The sequence below is a fragment of the Phyllostomus discolor genome, chromosome 5, assembly GCF_004126475.2.
Source record: "Phyllostomus discolor isolate MPI-MPIP mPhyDis1 chromosome 5, mPhyDis1.pri.v3, whole genome shotgun sequence".
Classification (NCBI taxonomy): domain Eukaryota; kingdom Metazoa; phylum Chordata; class Mammalia; order Chiroptera; family Phyllostomidae; genus Phyllostomus; species Phyllostomus discolor.
Window position 1 is genome coordinate 55,314,888 of NC_040907.2, and position 25,011 is coordinate 55,339,898.

Below are 25,011 nucleotides of genomic sequence, written 5' to 3' on the forward strand. Positions count from 1 at the left end.
GGTGGTGTATTTGTTTAATCCTGCAAATGATCAGGCCTAAACTCACCATCTGTTGTGAAGTCTCTTAGGCCTTCTTTTTGATCAGGGAAACATCCATGTTCTCACTTTCTCTTTGCACCATATGCTCTTCTTGCTTTTCTTGGGTTCCAGGGCAATCAGCTTTTACAGGGAATACTCCCATATCCTGTAGGCTCTCTCTACTCTGCTCTGACTCTCTCTCTTGGGATAATCCTAGTCTGAAATCTTCAGCCTCCCCTGACTCCTGCACCCCACCATGGCTCCCCATCCTTGCCTCCGCTCCTACTTCCCCTTCCTTTTGATCTCGCTCTAGCTGTGGGACCTTCCCTTCCAGGACTGAAGCTTCTCCTAGAGCCTCCACCTCAGCCTCTGATGCTTCAGTCACTGTCACTTCCCCCACTGCTGGCACCCTCTCCATGCTCAGTGCTATTTCCTCAGCCACCACCTTCTCTGCAGCTGCTGTTTTCCCTAGTAACTCATCCACTTTGTGCCAAGGTTCCTCGCCAGTAACATCTGAAAAGGAGGAGGCTGTATTTGCTTCTGTTTTTCCCTTGGCTGTGTTCAAATCTGCCAACATTTCTGTCTTCTCCTTGGCTGTTTTCACTGCTCCTCCTTCTTGGAGGTCTTTGTTAGCCACAACCATTCCTCCCTGCAAGCTCCCATCCCCCTCCGTGTGCCCAGCCTTCATCAGTGCTGTCTGCAAAGTGCACTCTTTATCCACCACCTCCTCCTCCTTATCATCCATCACTTCTTCACACAACTTTCCTGCCATCATGGGATCTCCCTCAGAAATATATTCTTGGGCCATTGCTGTGGCCCCCACTTCTTGTCCCTCTTGTAAAGACCCTTCTTTTTCCCTCCTTTCCAGTCCCACGGGGTCATCTTGATCTCTGGCTGCACACTCCTGGGCCTCACCTGTGGCTGTGATCGTCACCTCAGCTGCCTGCGCCTGTCCTTTAGGGTCACTTTCAGGAGCTCCTAACACACTCTCACCCTCAGGGCTGGGGCCCTCTTCCTGCTCAGACAGAGCCACATTCTCTCCGCAGAGTGGCTCTGCTTTGCCTTTATACTGTGTGTCTCCAGATCCTCTCAGTCTTTCCCCTCCTCCCTCTTTCCTCACAGCTTTTATGCTTTCCGGTGATTTTTCAAATCCAGGTGCTGTTTCAGACATGGTCACCTCCCTCTCTCTCAGTGAATCTTCTTGCCACATTGTGTCTTCAATCAATTCAGAGGCCTCCATGGGTGTTTCATTCTCAACATCACACTCCATTTCATTTTGGGCATCTTGTGTCTCTTTCTCAGTTCTTAATTCCTCCACAATTTCCCCCTCTTGCCCTTTAAACTTTTGCTCTTCTTCTAAAATGTCTTCATCCTGAAGAGCATTTGCCCTTGTCACCTCTTCTCTCTCAGATTCAGTTTCCCCCAGAGGTGTTTTTGGCCTCTCAGCTTTCAACCTCTTTCTTTCTGTATCTAGTACCTCAGGTAATGTTTCTTTCCTATCACCTTCCTTATTAGATTCTACCTCAGTCTCAACTTCCTTCCTTTTCTCATCTTTCTTACAAAGTTCTTCCAGGCTTTCCTCCAAAACCTTCATTTGGGTTATCTCAGCTTTGTCAGAAGTTGAGGAGCTCAAAGGTGTTTCAGTTCTCATAACTGCCTCCCTTGTTTTGGTTGGCTCCTCTCCCCCAAGTATTGCCTCTTCTAAAACATCCTCTCTCTCGGACACAGTGTCTTGCTCGGGTTCCATGTCCCCTTGGTCTATGGATGCTTCTTCTTCATTGTCCTCTATATTTGGCTTTTCAGACCCTGCTTCACTCGCAGCCACCCCTCTTTCAGCCCCTCTCAGGTCTGCTACCTCCTGAATACACTCAGACTTTGGGGCTGCAGCCTGGCTGGCACACACTGCCTTTTTAGAAGCTGCCTTCTCTGTCTCCAGCACTGTCTGCATGAAGGCCTGCTTTTCAGGAACCTCTTCTCCATTTAGACCTTCAGAGGCTCTTGCTGCTTTTTGCCCTGTTGGGTGTAACTCCCCTTTATTCAGCTCTTTATCCTCTTCTACCTCCGCCCTGCCTGCTATATCCTGAGGGATCTCTCTTTCCTCTATAAACAGTTCTGCTAAAGCTGGCTGCTCTGCTGTTGGCTTCCACTCCTCCAAGGGAAGCTCATCAGCTCCTGCTTTTCTCCATAGTGTTGTGCCCCCTTTATCTTCTACTGTGTCAGCATCCCTGTGTTGAGGGATCTCATCTTCTTCCACTGCTTCTTCCTTCTTTGGCTTGGATTCCTTGTCTGAGTTTCGGACTGTGCTGTCTTCCACTACTGAATTCCTATGTGGTGCTATAAAATAAGGTTAGAAAACAAGATGACTTTAACCCAAGTGCACATGGAGGAGATATTATATGTAATCTTATATAATATGAGATATTTTGTATGTAATATCAAGGGGCCAATGATTTTTTTTAAGATTTTATTTCTTTATTTTTTAGAGAGAGGGGAAAAGAAGAAGAAAGAGAGGGAGAGAAACATCAAATGTGTGGTTGCCTCTCATGTGTGCCCTACTTAGGACCTGGCCCACAACCCAGCCATGTGCCCTGACTGGGAATCCACCTGGCAACCCTCTGGTTTGCAGGCCCATGCTCAATCCACTGAGCTACATCAGCCAGGATGGGGCCAATGATATTATATATAAAACATTTTCTCCATTCTGTGATACCATTGACTATAACTTACCCCAAAATGGCTTTTCATGATGAAAAGAGATGCTATCAAATTTACTGGACACATTGATAATAAAGGAAAATTTAACATTAAAAATGTTGAAAATAAATAAAAACTTCATGTCTTAGAATAATAAAATCCACCCCCCCCCACACACCCCCCCCCCGTACATTCATTTGAAATATTAGGATCTGCCAAAAAATTATGCAATAAGAATAATAATGAATATTTTATCTTCTTAGAAATCATTGTCCCTTATAGCACCATAATATGCTTATCCTCTGATCAGGTTTTTTATTCTCACATGGGAATTTAGCAACACAACCATACCACAGTGTGAGCTAATCATTATCCCATTCATTGCTCCTACATTTTAAACTACTATATCTAGACATGGTAATCAAATAACTTTGTAGCTTAAGGTAAGACTTTTTACTAAAGACATCAATTTGTATTATGGGTCAGGATGCCTCCCATCTGTGTTCAGAAACTGATTTGCCTTTGGCAAAACAGGATCACAGAGCAAGACAAGACTTTGTAGTCTGGGACAATTTTCAACATAAATAACCTTCTTGAAGTATTTCGTAAGTTCTCATCTATAATTCCTTGGCAAATCTGGGTTTACTAACTATCATACTTCAAAAACACAAGTTCAATTGTTTTTCTTAAAAGGCTTCAAACTGATTTCTTATTAATAACAAACACAGGTATTTCTGTTGAAATTATCTACACAAAATAAATAAAGGCATGCCATTCCACACACCCAAAGCATTTAAATTTTCCCATGGCAAAATAATACTTTGGAAGACAAGAGCTTCTCAAATGGTCATCTTCATTTTTATTAATTTAAATTGTTTTATTTATGGAAGACACTGGACTAGTTTGTTATCAAACTAGAAGCTATCATACCAGAATGTCAACCTCCAAATTACGTAAATCTATAAGGTAAGCAAATGTGTCTTCCTCATTTCTTTCACTTGTTTGCCGTTTCACCTACTACCCCATTACCAAGAATCTCTCAGAAACCTAAAGCTCTGATCTTATTCATGTCACTTCTTCTGTAGGATGCTACCCTGCCCAGGACTGTCTTGTCACTTTATTTCCTTTCCTAACACAAAGCATGGACATCCTATCTGGCATTCCTTATGTCTGTTGCCAGCAATTGTAACTGATTTTACATTTTCCTTAAAAGATGTATTCAGAAGGCAATTTTTGACATCTCCTTTCAAAAGATAACATAGGAATTTCAGGCCTATCAATTGGGTTGGTGCTGACTTTTATAGGTGGTCCTTGGCATCTCATAGTGGCTACTTACTAAATTGTACCTAGAAGGTCCCAGAGGAAAATGTTAAACCAAATGTTCACTGAGAGAACATGTAGCCAATTCATTGAAAGGAATATGGCCCATTTTATTTCATTACAGATTATTACCTGATTTAAAAGAAAATTAAATTAAAATGGTGAGAAATGTGTTGAGTATCCTTTATGGTATATATGTTGTTCAAATTCCTACATGAAATATATTTAAAAAATCAGTTATGAAAGACATTTAAATGAAGTCCTTTGTTTTTCTAAACTGGTCCCTAAAATTATGGATTATTTAAAGAACTTTCAGGAAAACAGGAATAAAATTGCCTCCTCACCATGTAATAATATACTGTCTAAATTCCAACAAAGAAAGTATGAATGGTATCCAGCTGAACTATTGTGTGGACACACAGTGCTGGGGAGTCAGACATGACATTCCTGAAGCAAAGGAGAAAGGGTGATTGAAGTCCCTCTAAGAAATATCAGTACAAAGATATGACATGTGTTTTGAAGGTAACCTTATGGGTTTCTGAAACAAAAAGAGACTATAGGAGAGCAAACGATGTTCACAAATAGGTAATTTGACTCATTGGAACGAGTGAATGCTTGGGAGTCAGACAGACCTGGGTGAGAACACCAGCTCTGCTACTCAGGAAACAATGCCTCTCTGAGCCTTCACTCTCTAACCCATAAAATAGGAATAGCAATGCTTGACTCACAGAACTCCTGTGATAGTAAATCATAAAGTGATTAGCACAGTGCCCGGCACACAGAAAACCCTAACAAATCTTTTTTCTACATTTTTTCCCACTGCTTACAATATATTATATGTTCTTGCTTTAGCCAGATTTGATCTAACAGCTACAGTGCCTACATTGCAAAACATTTGGAGGACTCCATGGGTTTAATGCCCACTAAAACAGATTTGGATTCTTCAGGCTCAGGGTGCTTGTTCTAAAGGTCAACCCACTGCATGTTCAAATGTCACCAGGCCCTCTCCACATTGCCTAGTGGAAACTGGAGCTCAGAGAACCGTGTAAGTGCAAATATTCTGGTTAATGCTATTTTTTTGTGAGTAATAAAGGTTTTTTTTTCTCTGAGCAAGGAGTCTTGTGTTTTCTGCTAGCATCCATGAAACTATAGCTTGCTAACTTGTTCACTTGAAAATAGAGTAAAATCTCAAATACCTCATAGTGCTGGATGACTATACTAAAAATTAGAGGTAGAAGTAACAAGACCATATGATGAGTAAAACAGATAATCCCCCCACCTCATCACACACATATGAATGTTCAAATCAGGACTTTTTTTAAAAAAAGTCATCCACTTAACATGGGAAATCCTGATTTCAAGGGCACAGGACGCTTGACCAGACATATATGGAATTGTGCCCAATGGGTCACTCTAACTGGCACTCTTGCAGCTGGAATACTCATCATCAAGAGCCAGGTCATATGTTGATGGCAATAAATTCTTCTCTAATTTTAAAAATAGCTCAAATAAGTCCTTATGAAATGTGCCTTGGCTCTCCATGTCTCCAACCCTCCTACCTGGTCAACTAACTGGGAGGCAGGCTATAAAACAAGACTGATCTGAAAACCCTATCAGTGAGTTTTATAATCCAAAGTTGTTGTTTTTTTCATTCGAGGCACCCATGTATAAAAAATAACATTTATATATGTTATCAACTTTAACTGTCTCCCAAAGCCCTCTCAACCACCTCCTTCTATCACATTGATTAGCTGAAAAGAAAAGAGCTGGAAGAAGGAGAAAACAAGAATAGCAAGATAGAAATGCCAAACGGCAGAGGATTTCTGAAGGTTTGTCCTGGGTAATGATGTACCCTTACCTGCTCCTGTGTCAGTCTCCAATTCGGTCAAGGGCTTCTCCCCCTTGTCTGTGCTGCTAACACCAGACTCAGCATCATAGGGGCTGTGGCAGTCAGGTTCCACAGCTCCAGCTAATATTTGGCCAACTGATTGGAGATCATATAAAATATCGACAGGTATAAAAACAGGTCATGGGAATATTGCTGAGTTATTTCACATCATTTCAGCAAATGGGGTTAATTTAAAAACATATTGAAATTAAATTACCTTGTTTTTGAAATCTATTAAGATTAAACAGCTTTCAAGCTATGATTTTTTAAAAAGACAATAGAAGATCATGAAGTAAAGAAATTCATGCAAAGAAATTCTTGCATTTTTTTTAAATGACAGCAGCCAGAAGCAGTGACAGATTTGCCAAATGCACATGCAATGAAGTGATTGAAAAAAAAGTTTAGTTGCCTTTTTCTTTCTAGAAGCGTGTGTTATGGCTTTTATAACACCGGTCACCACCGCTCTTTTAAATCACTAAAACTACCAGAGCTGACTATACTACAAGCATTTTATCTATTAGCAGATTTTAGTGATCTGACCTCAATACTCACTCCAGGTGGACAGAGCAAAGAGCTATGGCATGATTCCTATAAATCTGACAGGAAAACCTGTTGGCAGAAATTCCTGTTATCTACAGCTGATTACCACCACAGAACTTCAAAACCACAAAGGCCCATACTCCTTGCTAACTATGGGCAAGTTTTGGGCCAAGCCTAAGCCTCAGTTTACTTATCTGTCAAAAAGAGGTATATATCTACCCAGTGATTACTGGTTGGATGAAATATAGAGGTGGGCAAAAGTAGTAGTATAGTTGTGAGTACACGAAACACAGTTTAGTCTTGTATTATTATTTATTAATCATTGTGTTATTCCCCATACAAACAACTGTAAACCTACTTTTACCCATCCCTGTGAAGTAATACATGTGGAGCATGTTTCCCCCTCACTGTTAGCAAGTGCCTAAGCACTCAATAAACAATAGCCATGATAATGATGATGATGAGCATGGCTATTACACATAGCATCACCCAATGTGGAATGATTCTAGGCAACATTGTAATATCAATTGCTTGTCTTTAGTTTCTGACATGTCTCTGTCTACATCCCTTGCTCATCATCCAATTCCCTGACACCCACCATTATGCCACCTTCTGGTTAACAAAGCTTACTCAAATAACACTAGGTCTAGGTCTGCCCTCCTAGATAGGAACACAGTGTCCCCCAAATACCCTTTCCTTCCTCCCTCCTCCCCTTCACGTTTTTCTTCCTTCCCTTCCTCCCTCTCTCTCTCTCTCAGATCTCACTCCCTCCCTTGTTTTTTGCTTTCTTGCTTTCTTTCCTCTCAGATATTCTGATTTAGTTGAGGTACTTTGAAAAAAAACAGAACTAGGATGTGGTCTCTCACTTGGTTTAAGATGAATTGCTAGGTTAGTTGCTTACTGATTCCTCTGTGTTTGGAAACAGTGAAATATCTGCCTTATGTGGCTTTTCAGGGAAAATAAAATGACAACTGTATTAATCTTAAGAGAACAAAAATGGAAATGAGAAGAGGTACATCCTATAGTTCAAATGTATTCCCTTTGAAAGTTTTTTTGAACATCAATTTTCCTCATTGATACAATATGCCAAATAGAAAAGTTTTAAAATAATAGTGTAGAAATGATATCAACTTAGGAAAATTAGGTTATAGTTGGGTTTGTTATCAAGTAAACTTTTATTTTGACATTATAAACATAGAACATATGAGTTAAATATTATCCTCCCCACTCTGAAATGTTACACTGCATAACTAGAGAATTTAAATAAGCAGTGTTTTAGGCCTTTTCGTATCAATCTGCTTTGCTGACTGAGCATTAGAAATCCCAAAGATGGTAGGATAAGTGGGTGGGGGGGAGTCTGATTTGGTAGCAATCTCTTGAAGTTTTGTCTCCTCAGAGCCAACAAGATATCAAAGATTTTTTCCAAGTACTCTATAGGCTATAAAAAAATATGGCTTATTATACAAATATTGAATCTTTATGTTGCATAACTAGAATTAATATAATGTATGCCAATTTATCTCAATAAAAAATTAAAGAAATAAGGTTTATACTAATAATAACCAATCATTAAAATAAACAACTAGCAGCTATTGAACTAAAAAATTATTCTAAGATGCCAAGCAGTACTAGCATAATCTGAAAATTACAACTCACTCAGCACTGACAATGAAACATGTAGTCCCTCTCTCAGGACGGTAAGCACCACCTGCCCACGTCTGCCAGCTCACCTTGGAGGGCTATGCTTTGGAAGGAGATAAAGCCTGTGCAGTCAGGTGTTGCCTGCTTCCGAGTCAGCAAGAAGGAGACCCCAGCCTGAGCATCAAGGACTTATTAGGTGTGAGATGAGAAAATGCCTCACTTGGTCAGTTTTTTCAGATGTTCCTCTGAAACTGAACCTTAAAAGCAAGAACTTGGCCAGGGTCTAACCTTAACCACTTTTCTCTTATAGCAAAGGAGGACCGTGCCTGCTGGGACTCCCAGGCCAGCGATGTGACACATTGCTTTGTTCCCTCTGGTTAGTCCCTCTTCCCTCAGGTTCTTCTTTTTTACCTCTCCATGAAGATGACCATGAAAAGCAAAGGTATTGTCAGTTTTCACAGCTTTCATAGCAAAATGACAGAGGCCTGTACAGAGAATTTCTTAGAAAAGCATTTTTTCCACTCAAATGCCAAACAGGCATGGACACATGGAACACACCGACAGCTGTAGGGGGCGGAGATGAGGCAGTGCTGGGTGAAAGAAAGGGAAGGGACTAGCCAAAGAACGCGTGCGCAGGACTCCCGGACACACGCAACAGTAGGTGACGGCCAGAGGGAAGGTGGGGCAGGCACCGAGTGGGGGTGGCGGCTGGGGGGATGGGGACATCTACAATAGTGTCAGCAATAAAAACAAAGAAAAATAATAATAAAATAACAAAATATTCTTGTATTACAATGTTAGTTAGCTTTTTTATTATGAAAACACATGCTTTAAAATAATGTATACTGTATTTTCTCTAAATATGAAAGTAGTATGTATTCATTAGCTAAATCTTGAAAATATAAAAAGGACAAAGAAGAACAGTTTCTAAAAATCCTAATTTCACCACACAGAAAGAACTACTAGTTAACGTTTTTGTGGATTTCTGAGTATTTTTTACTCAACTCTTAACTGTAGATAGCACTTCATATCCCATTTTGTTTGTGTAGCAATATATTGTGACTATTTCTACATTCCATTAAATAAAAATAGATTCTTCAATAACTGCATAAAATGTTCTAGTAAGATTTTACTAAAATTTGATTAACCAATAGCCTGGTGTTAGGTATTATTTTCTTGTGTGTGTGTGTGTGTGTGTGTGTGTGAGTGAGATTATAAAGCTACTTTAAATACCACTTATGATCATTTTATACTTATTTTAAACTATTCTTTTAGGATAAATTCCTGAAATTGGAATTTCTGGGTCAAAGGGCGTGATATTTTTAGACATTTTTGATCTATCTGTCTCTATGTGTTCCACAGAAAAAGAGTAATCAATGAACAATTTTACCAATAATGACAAGCAGCTTAATGTCCCTGTACTGCTGCTAACAATGTCACAATCTCCAGCAATTCCTTCTATATTTGACAATTTCAGGAATTGAAAAGTGGTAGCAAGAATATGGTTTTCAATATTAGTAGGCAAGCTTTCTAAATTCATTCCCTCTCCTCTGCTTGTTTTGAAACAAAACAAGCTATTCCACCTTCAAACCTGCTAAGAATCCTGAGTAATTCAATATCAGAAGAAAGTTTTGCCAAGGACTTTTCGTCTGAATTTTAACAATATAAAAAGCCATAACAGCAGAGCAAAGATATATCCATGCTTATTCAAAGTTCCTGGTCACCTTGAAAACTACCCCTGTGCTTTGATCTTTCTTTGTGTAGCCAATCAGTTATCTTCCCAATGACTCACCATGACAAAATTCATAACTAACATCACCCACCTACACAGTAAAGATGTTCCTGTGTTGCCTTTGGCATTGAAACATGGCCCACAACAACCCAGAATTAATTACAAACTCAGGACCACAGCTGTTCAAAGATTAACAGTTGCAGAAAGCTAAAGTCCATCCTCCACACAGTCGCTACAATAGTCTTTTTACAACTTTCAGGTGATGTCATTTCTGTATTCAAACTTTCCCAAAGGCTTCCTATCTCAGAATAAAACCCTTCCCACAGGCTTCATCTTCAACCACTGTCTGGATTGTCCATTCTTCTCCTATCACGTGGGCCTACTTTCTCACTCCTACACTCAGCAACTTTGCCTCCAATGTAATGTCTTTGCCTTTGCTGTTCCCTCTGTTTCTTTCTTTTTTTTTTTCCAGAGGGCAGAATGGCTTACTCCTGCACTTTGTTCAGGTCTCTGCTCAAATGTCTCCTCATCAGAGAGTCCATGCCTAAAGCACTACCCCTCCTTCTGTCCCACACTCCATCCCCTCACCCTGATTTATTTCTCCTCTAGCACTTAGCCTAGATTTCATGTGTATTTTCATTCATTAGGCTTATCTCCCCCTAGAATATCAATCGCAGTATAGTCAGGGACTATGTTTTGTTCCCATGAAGAACAGTGTGAATTAAGGAGATACCTAATAGTTATTGACAGAAAAAAATCTATTGGAACAAACAACTACATGCTGTCATATTTCCCTCAGAAGTTGCGTTTAGGCTGCAGATTGTAACATGCAGTTTTCTCGTCCTTTCACGGGGCCCATCCTACCCTCCTTGCCTGATGGTAAAATTGCACTGCACCTCCATCATAACATTATTTAAGTTTGAATTACCTGCTCAGGCACCATGAATTCTCCTGATTCACATATAAAAGTATAAAGTGCCTACTTCTGTATACATTTTAGATTATATTTTACACTACAATGCTCTATTCTTAGTATTTTCTTTACATTCAAAATGTGTAAATTATATTAACTTCACAAATTAATATATCTGAATCGTTCCACCATTAGAACATATTGCAAAGATTGTATCACAATGTATTAAGGCAGCTTGAGCTAAAAATAACCAAGAAAAATAAACACACTAAAATAACACTATGCTTTTTAATACTAAATTAATCCCCAAGGACACTCTCTCATAGTAGCTAGCAATTATAATCTTTTGCATTATTTACTTCGCTGCATTCAACCCATCTTTTATATATCAGTTTACTTGAGTTTTTAGTGGACTAAACAAAGCCTATTGAGACATATTATAAAATAATTAGAAGGAAAGTATCACTTTATGTTTTCAACCTAAAATGCAAAAGGCATTGAGTATAGTACTTTACTCAATTAAGTAAATTTACTTAATTTATCCACTGCTATGATCTTAAGTGAAAACAATTCATATTAAGTTATATTAGCATAGATACTATAAAACACCATTAATTGTAATATTTTAGCCAATATACCTATTTTTAATATAATCACAGTTTTCATTCTGACTAGCTGAAAAATAATTCAGCACCATACAAATATGAGAGATAATCTTTTATACATTATCTTATCCATTTCCTTTCAACCTAAAAGTTTAATCAGAAATCTAAATAAAAGATACACATTTCAATCTTCATCAGCCTTCCAGTCTAATTTGTGTGAGGTGTGTTTTGCATCATGTGTAGCCATCTAAATGGCCTTCATTTCAAGTGTAACTTTGGTCCCATTGCTCTCTCCCTGAGCCTTTTAACTGAAGACTCAGTTAAGAAAGAACAGCTAGCCATCATCTCTTTGCATGGCAACAATATCAATATAATGAATGATGCAATCACAAGGTTGATTTTATCTAAAATATTCTTAGAAATGTTTATTAATATAAAGATCTTTGAGAATATGTATGACTTCTTTTATTCTGTTATCTCATATATTTACATATTTATTATATTATTTCCTTGAGCATATTTTAAAAACATCAGCACCCAACTGTTATAATCTATTCATTCTTAAATTTTGATAGTATTAATCCTTCTACATAATTCTCAATATTTTATATGGTCTTTGCTTTAGCTATGAATGTCTTATTTTCCATGTACTTTACAATACCACCTCTGGGCCCTTGTAACATCAGTTCTTGCACAAGAGGCAAAACATTTGAAAGAAAGTTTTCAAAGTTATAAAATGCTAAGGTAATATAAAGGACTAACATGTTTAGTAAATAAGAACAAGGTACAGTTATGTGTGTTGATATGAAAAAATACCCAAGAAACAGTTTAAGTTTTAAAAATAAAGCAAGCTATAAAACAAAACATATCATGTTTTCATCAGTATATAAAATAATGTGTGTATATAAAATATGAATACATTAAATATGTATATATGTAAAATTTCCTGGAATCACGTGTAAAACACTATTATCTACTGTTTTCTCTCTGTCCCTTGGAAAAGAGTAGAGACTGGACAAGGAAGACTGCAGCTTTCACATCTGTTCTGTATTGTTTAAACTTTTCAACCAATCTTTTGCAAGAAAAAAATTTTCAACCAAAACCTTAAAATCTTAATACTCTGAGATCCAGAAATTATACTTCTTGTAACCTAGCCTAAGAAAATAATCACCTTTAAAGTAGTAAGAAATTAGAATAATAATAGTGAAAAAAATCCAACAATATGGAAATGAATAAATTATGAGAAAAACCACAGAATGTAATAGTAGACAGATAGTAAACGTATTCATAAAGATTATATAAAAACATAAAAATGCTTTGGTCATAAAGTCAAGAATAAAAGGCAGTATTCATTTTATAAGAATATGACAACACAATTTGTAAACCTTAACTTTAGAAATAAAAATCCTGACCAAGTGTTAAAAGTGACTTTTTTGTGTGTGATTAAATTTATGTGTAAATTTTTAAAGTTACTTTTCTCTATTTTCTAAATCTTATTTCATAAATAAAGTAAATATGAAAAATAAACACTAATAAAGAGACCCAGTACATATACTAGAGCTTAAGAAAGATAATCACAAAACTTGCAACCTAGTCTTGACTCTACCTTAATAAAAAAAAATAAAATGTTTTAAAATTACAGATGTTATCAAGTCAAGAACACAGGGTTCCCAGAACATTTGAGAAAAATAATACATATACACACTTTCACTCCACAGATCCAGAAAAAAAGAAAACCCACCCTCTTCCAAGTGACATTTTCCTAGTTCAGTGCCTCTGCCGTGTGATCTGCTGCCCAGAGACAGCCTACATGTGTGCACCTCACTTCACAGAAAAGATGTCTATTTACATAAATCCAGGTAAACAATCTAACTGACTGAAGTGGAAATAAAGGAATCATAATGTCAATGTTACTACTGAATTTTAATATCTCTACCTTTTTTGACCAACAGATTGATAGACTACACAAGTTTTTTGGATTATACATTATGTGTTCCTGAATTGGACAATGAAATAGATGATCAAAGATTTGAATTACTTTATAATAGATTTAAAAATATATTTTAACAAGAATCCTAACTCTTCTATGGAAAAATCTTTTAGAGAATGTTGGGTGGGGTGTTTGTATTATAATCCTAGGGCAGAGGTTGAGAAACTTTTTCTGCAAAGGGCCAGAGAGTGAATTGTTAGGGCCTTGTGGGTGGCAGAGTCTCTATTGCAACAGCTTAACTCTGCTCTTGCATGCAAAAGCTGCCAGAATAATATGCAAATGAATCAACATGGCTCCTTTCCAATTAAACTTATTTTCTAACACTGAAATTTGAATATAACATAATTTTGACATTACAACATATATATTATTATTCTTTTGACTTTTTTCCCCAATGCTTAAATTAAAAAAAAAAGCATGTAGCTCACAGGCATACAAAAAGAAAAGGTAGTAGACCAGATTTGACTCCTGGGCTAAATGTTATCAAACTGTTCATTCTAGAGTTATTTTTTCAACTTATTTAAAGGTTATATCTTTGGCTACATCCCACTCTCCTGGAATGCTGTTACCTTCCTCTAGTCCACCTTCAAAATCTTATTTAACTTTTAAGGGCTTCCCCAAGCAAATCCTTCACAAAAACTTTCAAGGTGCCCTTAACCAAAAGGGACCTCTCTTCCTTTGAAATCCCCCAGCATTCATACCTTCTCTGATTTTATTTACAATATGGCTACTGAACTTTGTCCAGTTACTGCTATGCCAAGCCTTATTTCCAACACATTATGGGAGGAATCCTCTCTTACACATTTCTTATTGACCATGATGCCTTGTACAAAATTAGAGGTTATTGATAATATCTGAATTGAAAATAACTCTTCAATATCCTCAATTCCTAGATGTAGGTCCCAGTGGTTTAATAACAGCTTTGAAGTTTCTAAAAGGAATACAGACATTGAAAGTACTCATAACTTTTAAAACACAGGTGGGTTTTAGTAATGTTTAAATGTGAAGACAAATTTTGTCTTGGAATCAAGAAGAATGCCCACCATGCTGGCAGGGGAGACAGATGAGAGCAGGGAAACGACAGAGATGGAAGTTACAGGGCACACGGTGCTTGCTGTCTGACAGCCAAAAGTCTGGCAGGCACAGTCCGACTATTCACATGACACAGCTCGGTTTTTTAACTGTCCTTTCATGTGTCTAAGGTACTGGGACCTGATTATCCTGGGGCATGGCTCCCCTTCCCTGATGAATGAAACTATCTTACATACCCAGGAAGCCCTGGACCAGGAAGTTACTCAGCTTTAGAGAAGAACTCAAAATAAAGTTTGGGGTTTTCTATAAAATTTTCATATTTTCACCTAAATCTAAAAATTCCTATTGCACAGATACAATAGGACATTTTTAGAAATTGGAACCACCCTGCCTAAATTCAAATCCTAAGAACGCTTATCACCAACTTGTGTCACCTCTCTGAGTCATGATTTTGTCATCTGTAAAAAAATAATCATGCTGATAATAGAACCCAACTCAGGGCAATATTGAGCAGTGGTGAGGATTAGATGAGTTAATATATGTGTTTAGAACTAGCTCATAGTAAGCACCTATCAGTGTTAGCTATGGATGTCTGTAAGTGAGCATACGGCTAAAAGACAAATAGCACTGAAGGTTATAACCTCTAAAAAGCCACACACACCCTTGCCTTCAAGGCACATATTGCTGTGGTTTATTTGATTCTTGAGATAGAATTACCATAGGAAGAAATTTACAGAAAATAGGAAACACGCTACATAAGAATTATCAAGCAGTTTTTAAAATGCAATAGAAGGAAAACAGCAAGCTGAAAATAGATGTATGATTATGTGACAAAGAGAGAAATAGGACAAAATTGAATCCCTTTGGCATTATCACAACAGTACTTCCCAAGCTTTGGCAGAATGGAATTATCAAAGTCAGCTTCCATGCATGGGGACAATGGCAGGCCAACTCAATGGCCATACTTACCACCTTTCTCCACCCTACAGGGACCTGCCATTTTGTCCTTCACCTTAGCAGTGCTTCCTTTCCAAAGTTTGTATGTATAATTTCCCTTTTCTTCCCTGGAAACATGTTCCCTGGACTTTTCAGGTAAGCCGTCTGCAATCACTTGGGTTCCTTTCTTTGTTTCTTCTTCGAGAACATCCTCTAAGCTTTCCTCTGTGAGCAGAGGCTTGATCTCCACATTTGCTTTTATTATCTTTTGGTCTTCAATTTTTAGCAAATCCTCTATTGGAAATTGTGATTTTCCTGGCTCATCGGTTTCACTCAAATCCTGAGAAGACGAACTTCTGACACTCAAGTTTGGGCTGCCGTCGGCATGTGCCTCCCTGTCCCTCAGTGTGGATTCGTCTTCACTGCAGCTGGAATACGGGTGACTTCTGGATGAGGATGATGAAGCAGTCTTTATATCTACAAGTCATAAAGGTGGTGACATTACTGTCTTTATAAAGCAATTAGTTTGTGGGAATTATGTTAATGATTCACACAAAATCATTTAGTGTAGTTTAGGAGACTTGATACCTTTTTCCCATTCATTTTACATAGTTGTCATGATAAAAATAATAAAAACCCGTGTAATCTGTGAGTCTATAGAAGTTTTCAACAATAAATTACATTTAACTATAACCTAACTGTATTTATTTTTTTAGAAAGCCATTTTATTGGAAAAGTTTTTAAAGTATATTCTGTTATAGAAGAAATTGAAAAATATTTTACTTATTCAGCAAAAGCCCGTATTTCATCATGATCTTGGACAAACACAGTACTCTGTGAATAAAATTTAAATTTTTATCTTCTTTAATACTCACCATACTAGGATCCCCTAGTAGATAGGTATAGTGAGAACTTGCATTTGTGTAATACCTAGACACAATTAATCTTTTGAGGTGATATTCGTGTGTGTGTGTGTGTGTGTGTGCATGTGTAGAAGATGTATTACTTCAGGTTCCCCAGAAGCAAATGCTGAGATGAGGATACATGTGCAAGTGATATATTAAGTACATAGTATATGCTCCAGGAGAAACTCTACCTCTGTGGGGGAGAGGGCAGAGAAGGGAAGAAGTCAATCAAGGGAGCTATTTCAAGAAACATTTAAACTTCAGCCTGATCCCACAGGCACCTCTGAAGTCCAAATTATATTAGCTTTTTTTCTCCCTCGAGGAAGGTGTTGGCTTTCATACTCTGCTCCAGTCAGACTTAACTATAGGCCACCGTAAGGGGACATAAATTCCTTGGCACTTCCAGGCTCTTTATTCCTGGAGGTGAAACAACTCCAGGAGCTCCTGCTTGTCCTCTGAAGAGGGCAGAGGGTACAGAGGGTGGGCCCACAGAATCCATAAAAAAGATTCTAGGAGATCAGGTAGAACACTTATGTGACTGATACTCCAGATAAGCAGTCTAGAGACTTATCAGACCAAAAATGGTTTAGTAATTACTACCCCAGAAAAGCTTTTTCTAAATCTCCAAGAGAGTGACATATACACCAAATCTCAATAACAAAGATTCTCAGCCTAAAAAGTCACTGCATACACTGCTGTAGACCAGAGCCCTGCAAACTCGTTTTTGAGTTCTTCACTAATATATGTGTGTCTGTAATTGTTTTTGATAGAATGTATTTTCAGATGAAGTATCCTGCACTCACATGTTGCCTAGCTTTCTTATTTTCTCTTCTCTGTGTGCACCCTACCCTTTTTTTTTTTTTTTTTGGTTTCTTTCATTTTTGCTTGGCAGCTGCACAGATGGCTGTAGCAGTTGACATAAAGATTAAGGGAAGAAATAACTGTCTTAACTCTTATCCTCTTCCCTCGGTTCCTCCAACCCCAACAGCTCTCCATGACAGGTCTTAGCATTTTAAATATAGTCTCAGGGACACATCAGAGTTTCCACAAAGATTCAAGAGATGCTACACAGCAGTAAAAACCAAACTCTGAAAAGCCTGTGAGCAACAGAACCTCTTAAGTACAATTCCATTTATTTTTATCTCCCAACTACCTTGACAGGTACCAGAAGACCACTGTTTCTCAAAGGAATCACAGACTTTAGCCTCTCATTCTTTATCACCATTGTATGAAATCTGAGTATGCCGTCTCTCTGTAGGGAAGGGAGCAGATCACAGACTGCTGTTCTCTATCTTACTTGCACTACATCAGAAACTTTAGAGACTATGACCTCCCCCCCTCTTAAGCATCTCACATTTGTTTTGTTTTTAATGAAAAACAACTTCTGTTTGCCAGTGGTTTGATCAGGGGCTTTCATTAATGGTACAATTAGCTAGGGCACAATGTCATACTTGTTCTGAACTTCCAAAAATATTTATGTTTATTCTCTTCATATTGTCATGGTGGCTTCCCCTTTGGCTCTGAGGGCTGTTCACATAATAAAAAATGAGTGCTTCCCTATATTTCTTTAGTAGACTTTATTAATTGGATTGTTTCATTTCAAAAGGCTGAAACACACTCTAGTTCAATTTTGAGTTCGCCCTTAGTAGAATGAATGACCTCGAAATGGCAAGGGTATTTGATCTTCTACCTAAACTCATTTCAGTTTTCAAATTTCTCCCTAACCTCATTGTATAATTTTGTTTCATGCTCATTTCTTACTTTCATTTTCATACAGACTCTGCCTACAAAAAATGCTCAAAATGTTTTAAGGCCATGGAATTGGATTTTCGACACTAATTTTATTTGTCCTCTTAGAAATAAAAGCAAGCTTTATATAGAGGAGTTTCACATATAAAGGAACTTTGAGAACACATATGTAAACATTTCTGTCATTAGGAGAGAAAAATTGATCTCAGCGGTACATTGGTAACCAGCTCCACTTCACACCCAATTCCATTTGTCTCCCCAGTGGTCCCTCTGTGATGCTGAAAGAACCTGCTCTTGGTCTTCATGGTAAAGAAATGATGTGTGCCTGTGGCCTGAGCCCTTGGCCAAAGTCAGCAAGTTTGGTGCCCCCTACCCATGTCCTAAGCAGGATCTCTGACTTTTCTCTCTCTCCATTCAGCCAGTCACTAAATCCATCACCGTCTTGTTTTCATGTCATTGACAACTTCTTCCTTCTGTGTGACCACTATTTTGCACAACATGAGACTGAGAGAAAATAACAGGTTTTTCTGTAAGACAAACCTAGCTATTTCAAACTTTGACTTCGATACTTCTTAGCTTTGATTTTGGTGGTACTGCTTAATTTCTCTAGTGGCTTGGCTGTAAAGTTGAGGTTATTCTACTTGCTCTCCATAAGTCATTGCAGAAATTGCATGACAAAAATATGACCTAATCAAAGAATGATTTCTTTATGACTTTTAGTTTTTCCCCTGAATAAAATTATACAAGTTAAATATATTTCAATAAATATATTTCTTATGATGTCACCCTGTATATTATATATTAAGAGTAAAATTGCTGTTAACAGGTATTAAGGAAAAAAGATAAACCTGGATCATAATTATATACCTACTTATACCAAATAATCAAGTAAAAACTTTATAAGCATCTCATTTAATCCCATGGAATAGTTATTTATCTTCTTTTTATAGAGTGTTCTAGATCTTCTAGAACATAAGGCCCAGAGTATTTAAATAATACCCAAGGTGCATTAGCTAGAAAATAGCAATATCTGTAAAACACTTTTTTTGCAATGACCCACTGCAGTAAAACCGATACCCCTCCATATGCCAAATGGCCTTGAAACAGAGAGAACCTACTGTCATGGACCCACCATTGCTTCTCTTGGCTAACTTTCCACTGTTTCCCACCCAAGGATGACAAATGAAAAATAGTTCTCTTCAGAGTATCAGAACTTGGAATTCATAGTCTGTCCTCCCTTTTATATCTCTGGTGATCATTCTTAATTTTTTCACTACTCTAAAACCCTGACAGAGTCCATTGAAAACACTCAGAATACGAATATAAAGCAAAAGGTAGCTGTCAAAACCATTATGACTTATAATTCTGACCATGATACTTTGCGTATGAAGATTTACATCATTTAGTTACTTGTAACTTAATACTGAGTGGGCAATCACAAAAATTATAAAGACACAACACACATGCACAAAACAGTAATCTCCATTGTTGATACTTCCTTGTCTACCTAATTTGATATACAACAAGGCCTGTCAAGAAAAAGTCCAGCCATTGTGAATATGGCAGAACCGTGTGTGTGACATTGATGTAACCACCAAGGAGAGTGGACTGGAATGCATATGCATAAACAATGACGACTTCCCTGTGCTAGTCAGTGGGGGCAGTAGATGCTGTTGAATAAGCATGTGTTCAGTGTGGCCATCACATTCAAAATGGTTGAGCGAGGAGAGCAACAAATTTGCGTCAAATTTTGTGTTAAGCTTGAACATTCCTCCACATAACCTATGTGGATGATTCAGAGGGCTGCAGCTACAGACAACTGGTGATTGGCAGCTTCATCACAACATCATGCCTGTGTATGCATCATGTCTCATGCAAAACATTTTGGAAAAACATCAAATCACCCAGGTGACTCAGCCCCACTACAACCCAGATTTGGCACCCTGTGACTTCTGTTTTTTCTTAAAATTAAAATCACCTTTGAAAGGGAAGAGATATCAGACTATCAGTGAGATTCAGGAAAATATGACAAGGCAGCTGATGGAGATTGGGAGAACTGTGTGAGGTCCCAAGGTGCCTACTTTGAAGGGGACTGAGGCATCATTGCCCTACATACAATGTTTCTTGTATCTTGTATTTTCTTCAATATATGTCTCTGTTTTTTATATTATATGGCTGGATACCTTCACCTTCTCAACAGACCTCATATACCTGACCAAACGCACCAACCACCCACACGTCCACAGTCACTACTACTCCTGCTCAGCAAATTCAGTATAAAGTCTCCCTTCCCTTTTCATAACTGAGGTTCTGACTTGTCCTTCACCTTCCAAGCCATTTACATAGATTCACTCACTAAATACATGTTGAGCACTTCCTATGTGTCAAGCAATGATCTAGGTATTGAAGCTACAGTGAAGGGAAAGGCAGGCCAGGTCTCTCCCCTGCTCCAGATGGACATTGCTTCCTTTGCATGAGCACAACAGATCAACTGCACGTGTTCATTAAGGTGTTTGTTCATCCTAACAGCAACCAAAAATAGCCCTCTCAGAAGCTGCTATTATATTCTTATTAAATTCAGAAACCATATTGTCTTTTTTGAACCAATTATATATCCTAACCTTAGTTTACAATTATTTCTTCACCCCCTAGCATGGACCATGCATGATTTTACCACAGTTTAAATTTACCACAGTTACAGTTTAAATTCACCATTCCCTCCATCAGTGTCTTAATTTTAACTACTTTGTTTTTGGTTAATAGCTTGAAGCCCATACAGACACCTTAATTTAAGTGTACAAACTCAAGTACATAAACTCAGTTAAACATTTAGATCCTCAGTGATATACCATGTATCCCAACTCAGTGGTCTCAATACTCTTCTGAGCTCTAGTGTGAATAATGTCTCTCTTTCCCATTCCTTAGTCCCAGGGTTTGCAACCAAATCTGCACAAAGGCTGTTCCTATTTTCTTCAAATTAACTATGACATATCAATGTACAGTACACTATTACTTGTATTAATACTTCTATCCTGATTATATTCATGTCCATAAAAATCTGTTTATATTTTATATAGATGCTGTGGTTCAGTCAGCATTTTCATGTATAGTAATACCTAATTAGACAAGTGCTTTGCACTCAATAAATATTTTCAAATGAGTATATGCTTAATGAACATACAAATAGAAATCATGAAACTCCATCTATGAATATTAACTAGTTACTTGTATTATAGGAGGGCATATGTTCTCATATTGATCATTCATTACTTATTTCATCAATGAGACAAATATATACATTACCTTTTAAGAATAAATATCTGTAGGTAAATGTAGATATAGTAAGAAGAAGAGAAAAAGAAAGTTTAAAAGTTCCTCCATATTTACTTTTAATTGCTCTTTGTAAGCATTAAAACAAACACCTAAAATACTGAGAATATAATCAAATCATGTGTCACATTGTGCTACTGCCTAAATATTTTCACATTTACTTGTTAATCTAGTCCATCAGCTTTGCATTCTACAAGATTCTATTGGGTGCCTGGGCAGTGTCTTTGCTATGTACAAAGCAGATTCAAAATTATGAAGAAATACCTCATGGAAAAGTATATCATGTGAAACTAAAAGATGATGCCATATTTAGATATTTACCATGACTTCCTATTTCATCAATTGAAGAGTAAAAATAGATTAAGAAATTCTTACCATTAAGAAAAATTAAAGTTTGGCTAATCATGCAAAAATCACACATTTAGACTTTGGCCAGAAGGCCTCCTCCAATCTTCCCTTAATCTCTTCTGACCCTAGGAGCAGACAAGTTACTCTGAAGTTCACGGAGTATGGTTTCATAGCATGTATAATTTCACATAGAAAGAGCAGCCTTCTCTCCTATGTGTCTCTTCAAGCCCATAAATAAAGGAATGAAGAGAGAGATTTTTGCAGTCTGTAAGTCAAGTACACGGAATATTTTTGTGACTCTGGGATTTACATTTCAATTCGGCCTACTTCTTCAACAGACTGGAAAATAGCACAAGGGAAGTGTTCTTTTTTGCTAGAAAAACACTTGTTTTAGTTTTAAGTTCTTTTCTTTGTATTCTGGGAACAAATTTTGTCTCCACACTCCCCAACCCCTCTCACTTCTTTTTTTAAAAAGGAGCTTCTTAGTCTTTCCCTCTTACCCACAGGCACTATCATCCAAAGTGTCTGTAAAAGAATGAAAGTACATTCTCAATGACATGACACTTTTCCTTCAACCTCATAACATTCATCTATGACAACATATTTTCAACTGGTGAATTAGCAGCTGGAGTTGCTAACACAAATGCAGAGAAAAGGAAGCTGTCCTCCTTTTTAAATGATGGGAAGTCTCACCCATCATTCCTAAAACCAGGGTCTTTTCTGAGTCAGCTCTCAGTCCCCAGCACTCTATCACTCATGGGCTCTTTAGCACAGTGTATTCATCAAGGCAGGCAGTGCAATTGTTAGCTAGTGGTTTAAATGGGGCCAACTTGTCACAAGAGTGACAGTCTGGGCAATTGTTTGCCCTCTGGGAACAGGTTCAGGCAGGTTCAAATGAAAGACATCCAAATACTAAGAGCAAGATTCTTAATCATGTCAATAAAAAGGATGTACCGATGTCTGGGATTCAGTGGTCACAACACACCTCTTACATTTTTGAAGACAAAATTAGATCTGGCTTTTCAATAGAGTGTTCCAAGGAATCTATTACACCATTATAATTTTTAATATGTGCTATTTGTTTGCTGGATGAAATATATAATTCTGATATTCCATGCACTAAAATGTATGTTTTTAAAATAACATTAGATCAGGTTATCTAAATAAAAGGGTGGAAAAATAAATAAGCCTGAGGTAGAGAAAAGGAAGAGTAATAAATGATGATACTTTGTCTCAGAATAATGTCCAACTGTTATTTGCCTTTGTTATTAAGGCAAATAACAAAGATGCAAAGGAGCTCTACAAAGATAGCTTATTAACATCATTATCGAAACAACAAAATAAAATCATTAACCAATTTATTGGCTCTTAAATTTATCAACACTTATGGACTAGATTTTATATGTTCTAATAGCTTTTATTACATATCTATTTAAAATGCTCTATATTTTATATCTATATAATGCAGCAAAGATTGTTTCAATAAAATTCCAGTAATAATCATATAACCTAAATGTAGCTAGATATTATAGCACTAACAAAAGTACCTCAGTATTCTTAGTGTTAAAAAAATCAAGTGATTGCTTAATATTTATAAAATTTTCTTCATTAATCACCTCTGTGAGGAAAATAAAAAATAACACACAATCTTGGATTTCATAGAGTAATTAATTTATGTGCTATTAGCTTGTATAATCACTTTGAGGAGGAAAATTTCACACACAAGAAACAATAAATGAAAAATGAACTACTAAGTGATGGAGTTTCATAAGATAAAGATCTCAGTGAAGGTCACGGAAGCAGATGAGGAAGAAGAGGAGGGGATGAGCTGGAATTGAACAAAAGGTAGTCCATCCAGGGAGGAGAGAGATAAACTTGGGTAGAATTAGAAAATGTCCATTCATATTTCCTCTGTTTAAAAACAAACAAAAAATAAATACAAAGACTAAAGAAAAAGAGCTCAAGATAAATTCCTCTAAAATGTTTATTCTTAACAATGCATAATCCTTTTATTGGGGGGAGGTGTACTTTAATTTTAGATAAGTGGAGATTTTCTGATTTGGAGAAACATGATATTGTTTTTTCAAAATTTAGGCTCTGAAGTTGGGTAATGCTTGTGTCTTGGTTCCACCATTTATTGGCTGTGTGAGTTGCTTAATGTCACCGCTTTCAAGTTTATTTATTTGTAAAACAGAGATAAAAAGAAAGAGTGCCTCCTTTTCCAGGTCATTTGAGGTAAATCAGATAATTCATGTAAAATATTAAGTACAATGCTTAGCACAAAATATGATCTTAATTAACAATAGCCATAGAATGGCTTTCCAAACACAGGGTTCCAATTATTTATATGCAAATGGTGTTTCGGTGTTAAGCTTACATATCATTGTCAGTTATTTGATAATTACAGATTTAAATATTAAAAAGCTTCCCTCAAGGAAGATCCAAGTACTGCCTACATCATATGTTTGAATGTAAAGATAAATAATAATGACTGCATCTCAGAAAAAAATCCATTTGATCCCAAGAAAGCTAGGTGATTATGTAGCACAAAAATAATCCCAGATGACTGCATATTAAATGAATGTACTTAATCTTTATGAAACCAATGGTTGATAATTTCCCATCATTACTGAGGAAATTAAAAATTGAGTCCTTTGAATTTTCAACCAGTTATATTTACATGCACACACTCTTTCATTTTCAATCCTTTTCCAGGTTCAAGTCACTTGTGTGTGTAGTTTCTTTAAAATTTGAGTCAGGTGAAGTCACTTTTCCACAGACTTTCTAACTTTCTCTACATCATGTAGGACTATAAACTTAAATCCAATATTCACATTCAAATTGAGAAAAGACATATATTAGGCACACCTAAAAACATAACATGTAATTATTAAGAGAATCTCTAGAAAAGGTCCAGTTTAAGACATTACAAAAAGTATTTCAGTGTTTTATCATTAATCTTGACTGGTTCTTTCAACTCCAATAAGAGTTAGAAAAAATCTTGTTTTCAAGTTTACTGACAGATAATATTCTAAATGTTCACATTGTGCTTCACTCTTTACTGTGTTAGAAAGTTTAGTTCAAGCATAGTCATGATCTTCTCTATGGTTCTTAGTAAAATTATCTTTTTTATTCTAACTGCTGCTCCTTACTTTATTGCCAGTATATGTGTGCATGAAACTTCAGAACAGGTTTGCTGGAATTCTTTCTTGAAGAGAGTGGAAATATAAGAGAGTGGAAATATAAATATTTGTTGGGGTTTTCTTGATTACTTAGTTTACTCTTATATTATCCTGATACAGTCCTTAAATTCAAATTTTTGAGATTTTACATAGAAAAAATTGAGAGGTGAAAAAATGGGGAAAATGAA

The 25,011-nt window shown here is 36.9% G+C and overlaps 1 protein-coding gene across 2 annotated transcripts in view; it reads right to left on the reverse strand.

The window, feature by feature from the left end:
• ERICH3 (glutamate rich 3) overlaps positions 1-25,011 on the reverse strand; it is a 113,852-nt gene that overhangs the window by 3,037 nt on the left and 85,804 nt on the right. For both annotated transcript variants that reach the window (XM_028513390.2, XM_036026293.1), the window contains 3 exons: positions 15,343-15,786; positions 5,891-6,016; positions 47-2,352 (listed from right to left, as the gene is read on the reverse strand). In XM_028513390.2, the coding sequence (XP_028369191.2) occupies positions 65-2,352; positions 5,891-6,016; positions 15,343-15,786 (2,858 nt within the window). In that variant the 3' untranslated portion in view covers positions 47-64. The remainder of the gene's footprint in view (positions 1-46; positions 2,353-5,890; positions 6,017-15,342; positions 15,787-25,011) is intronic.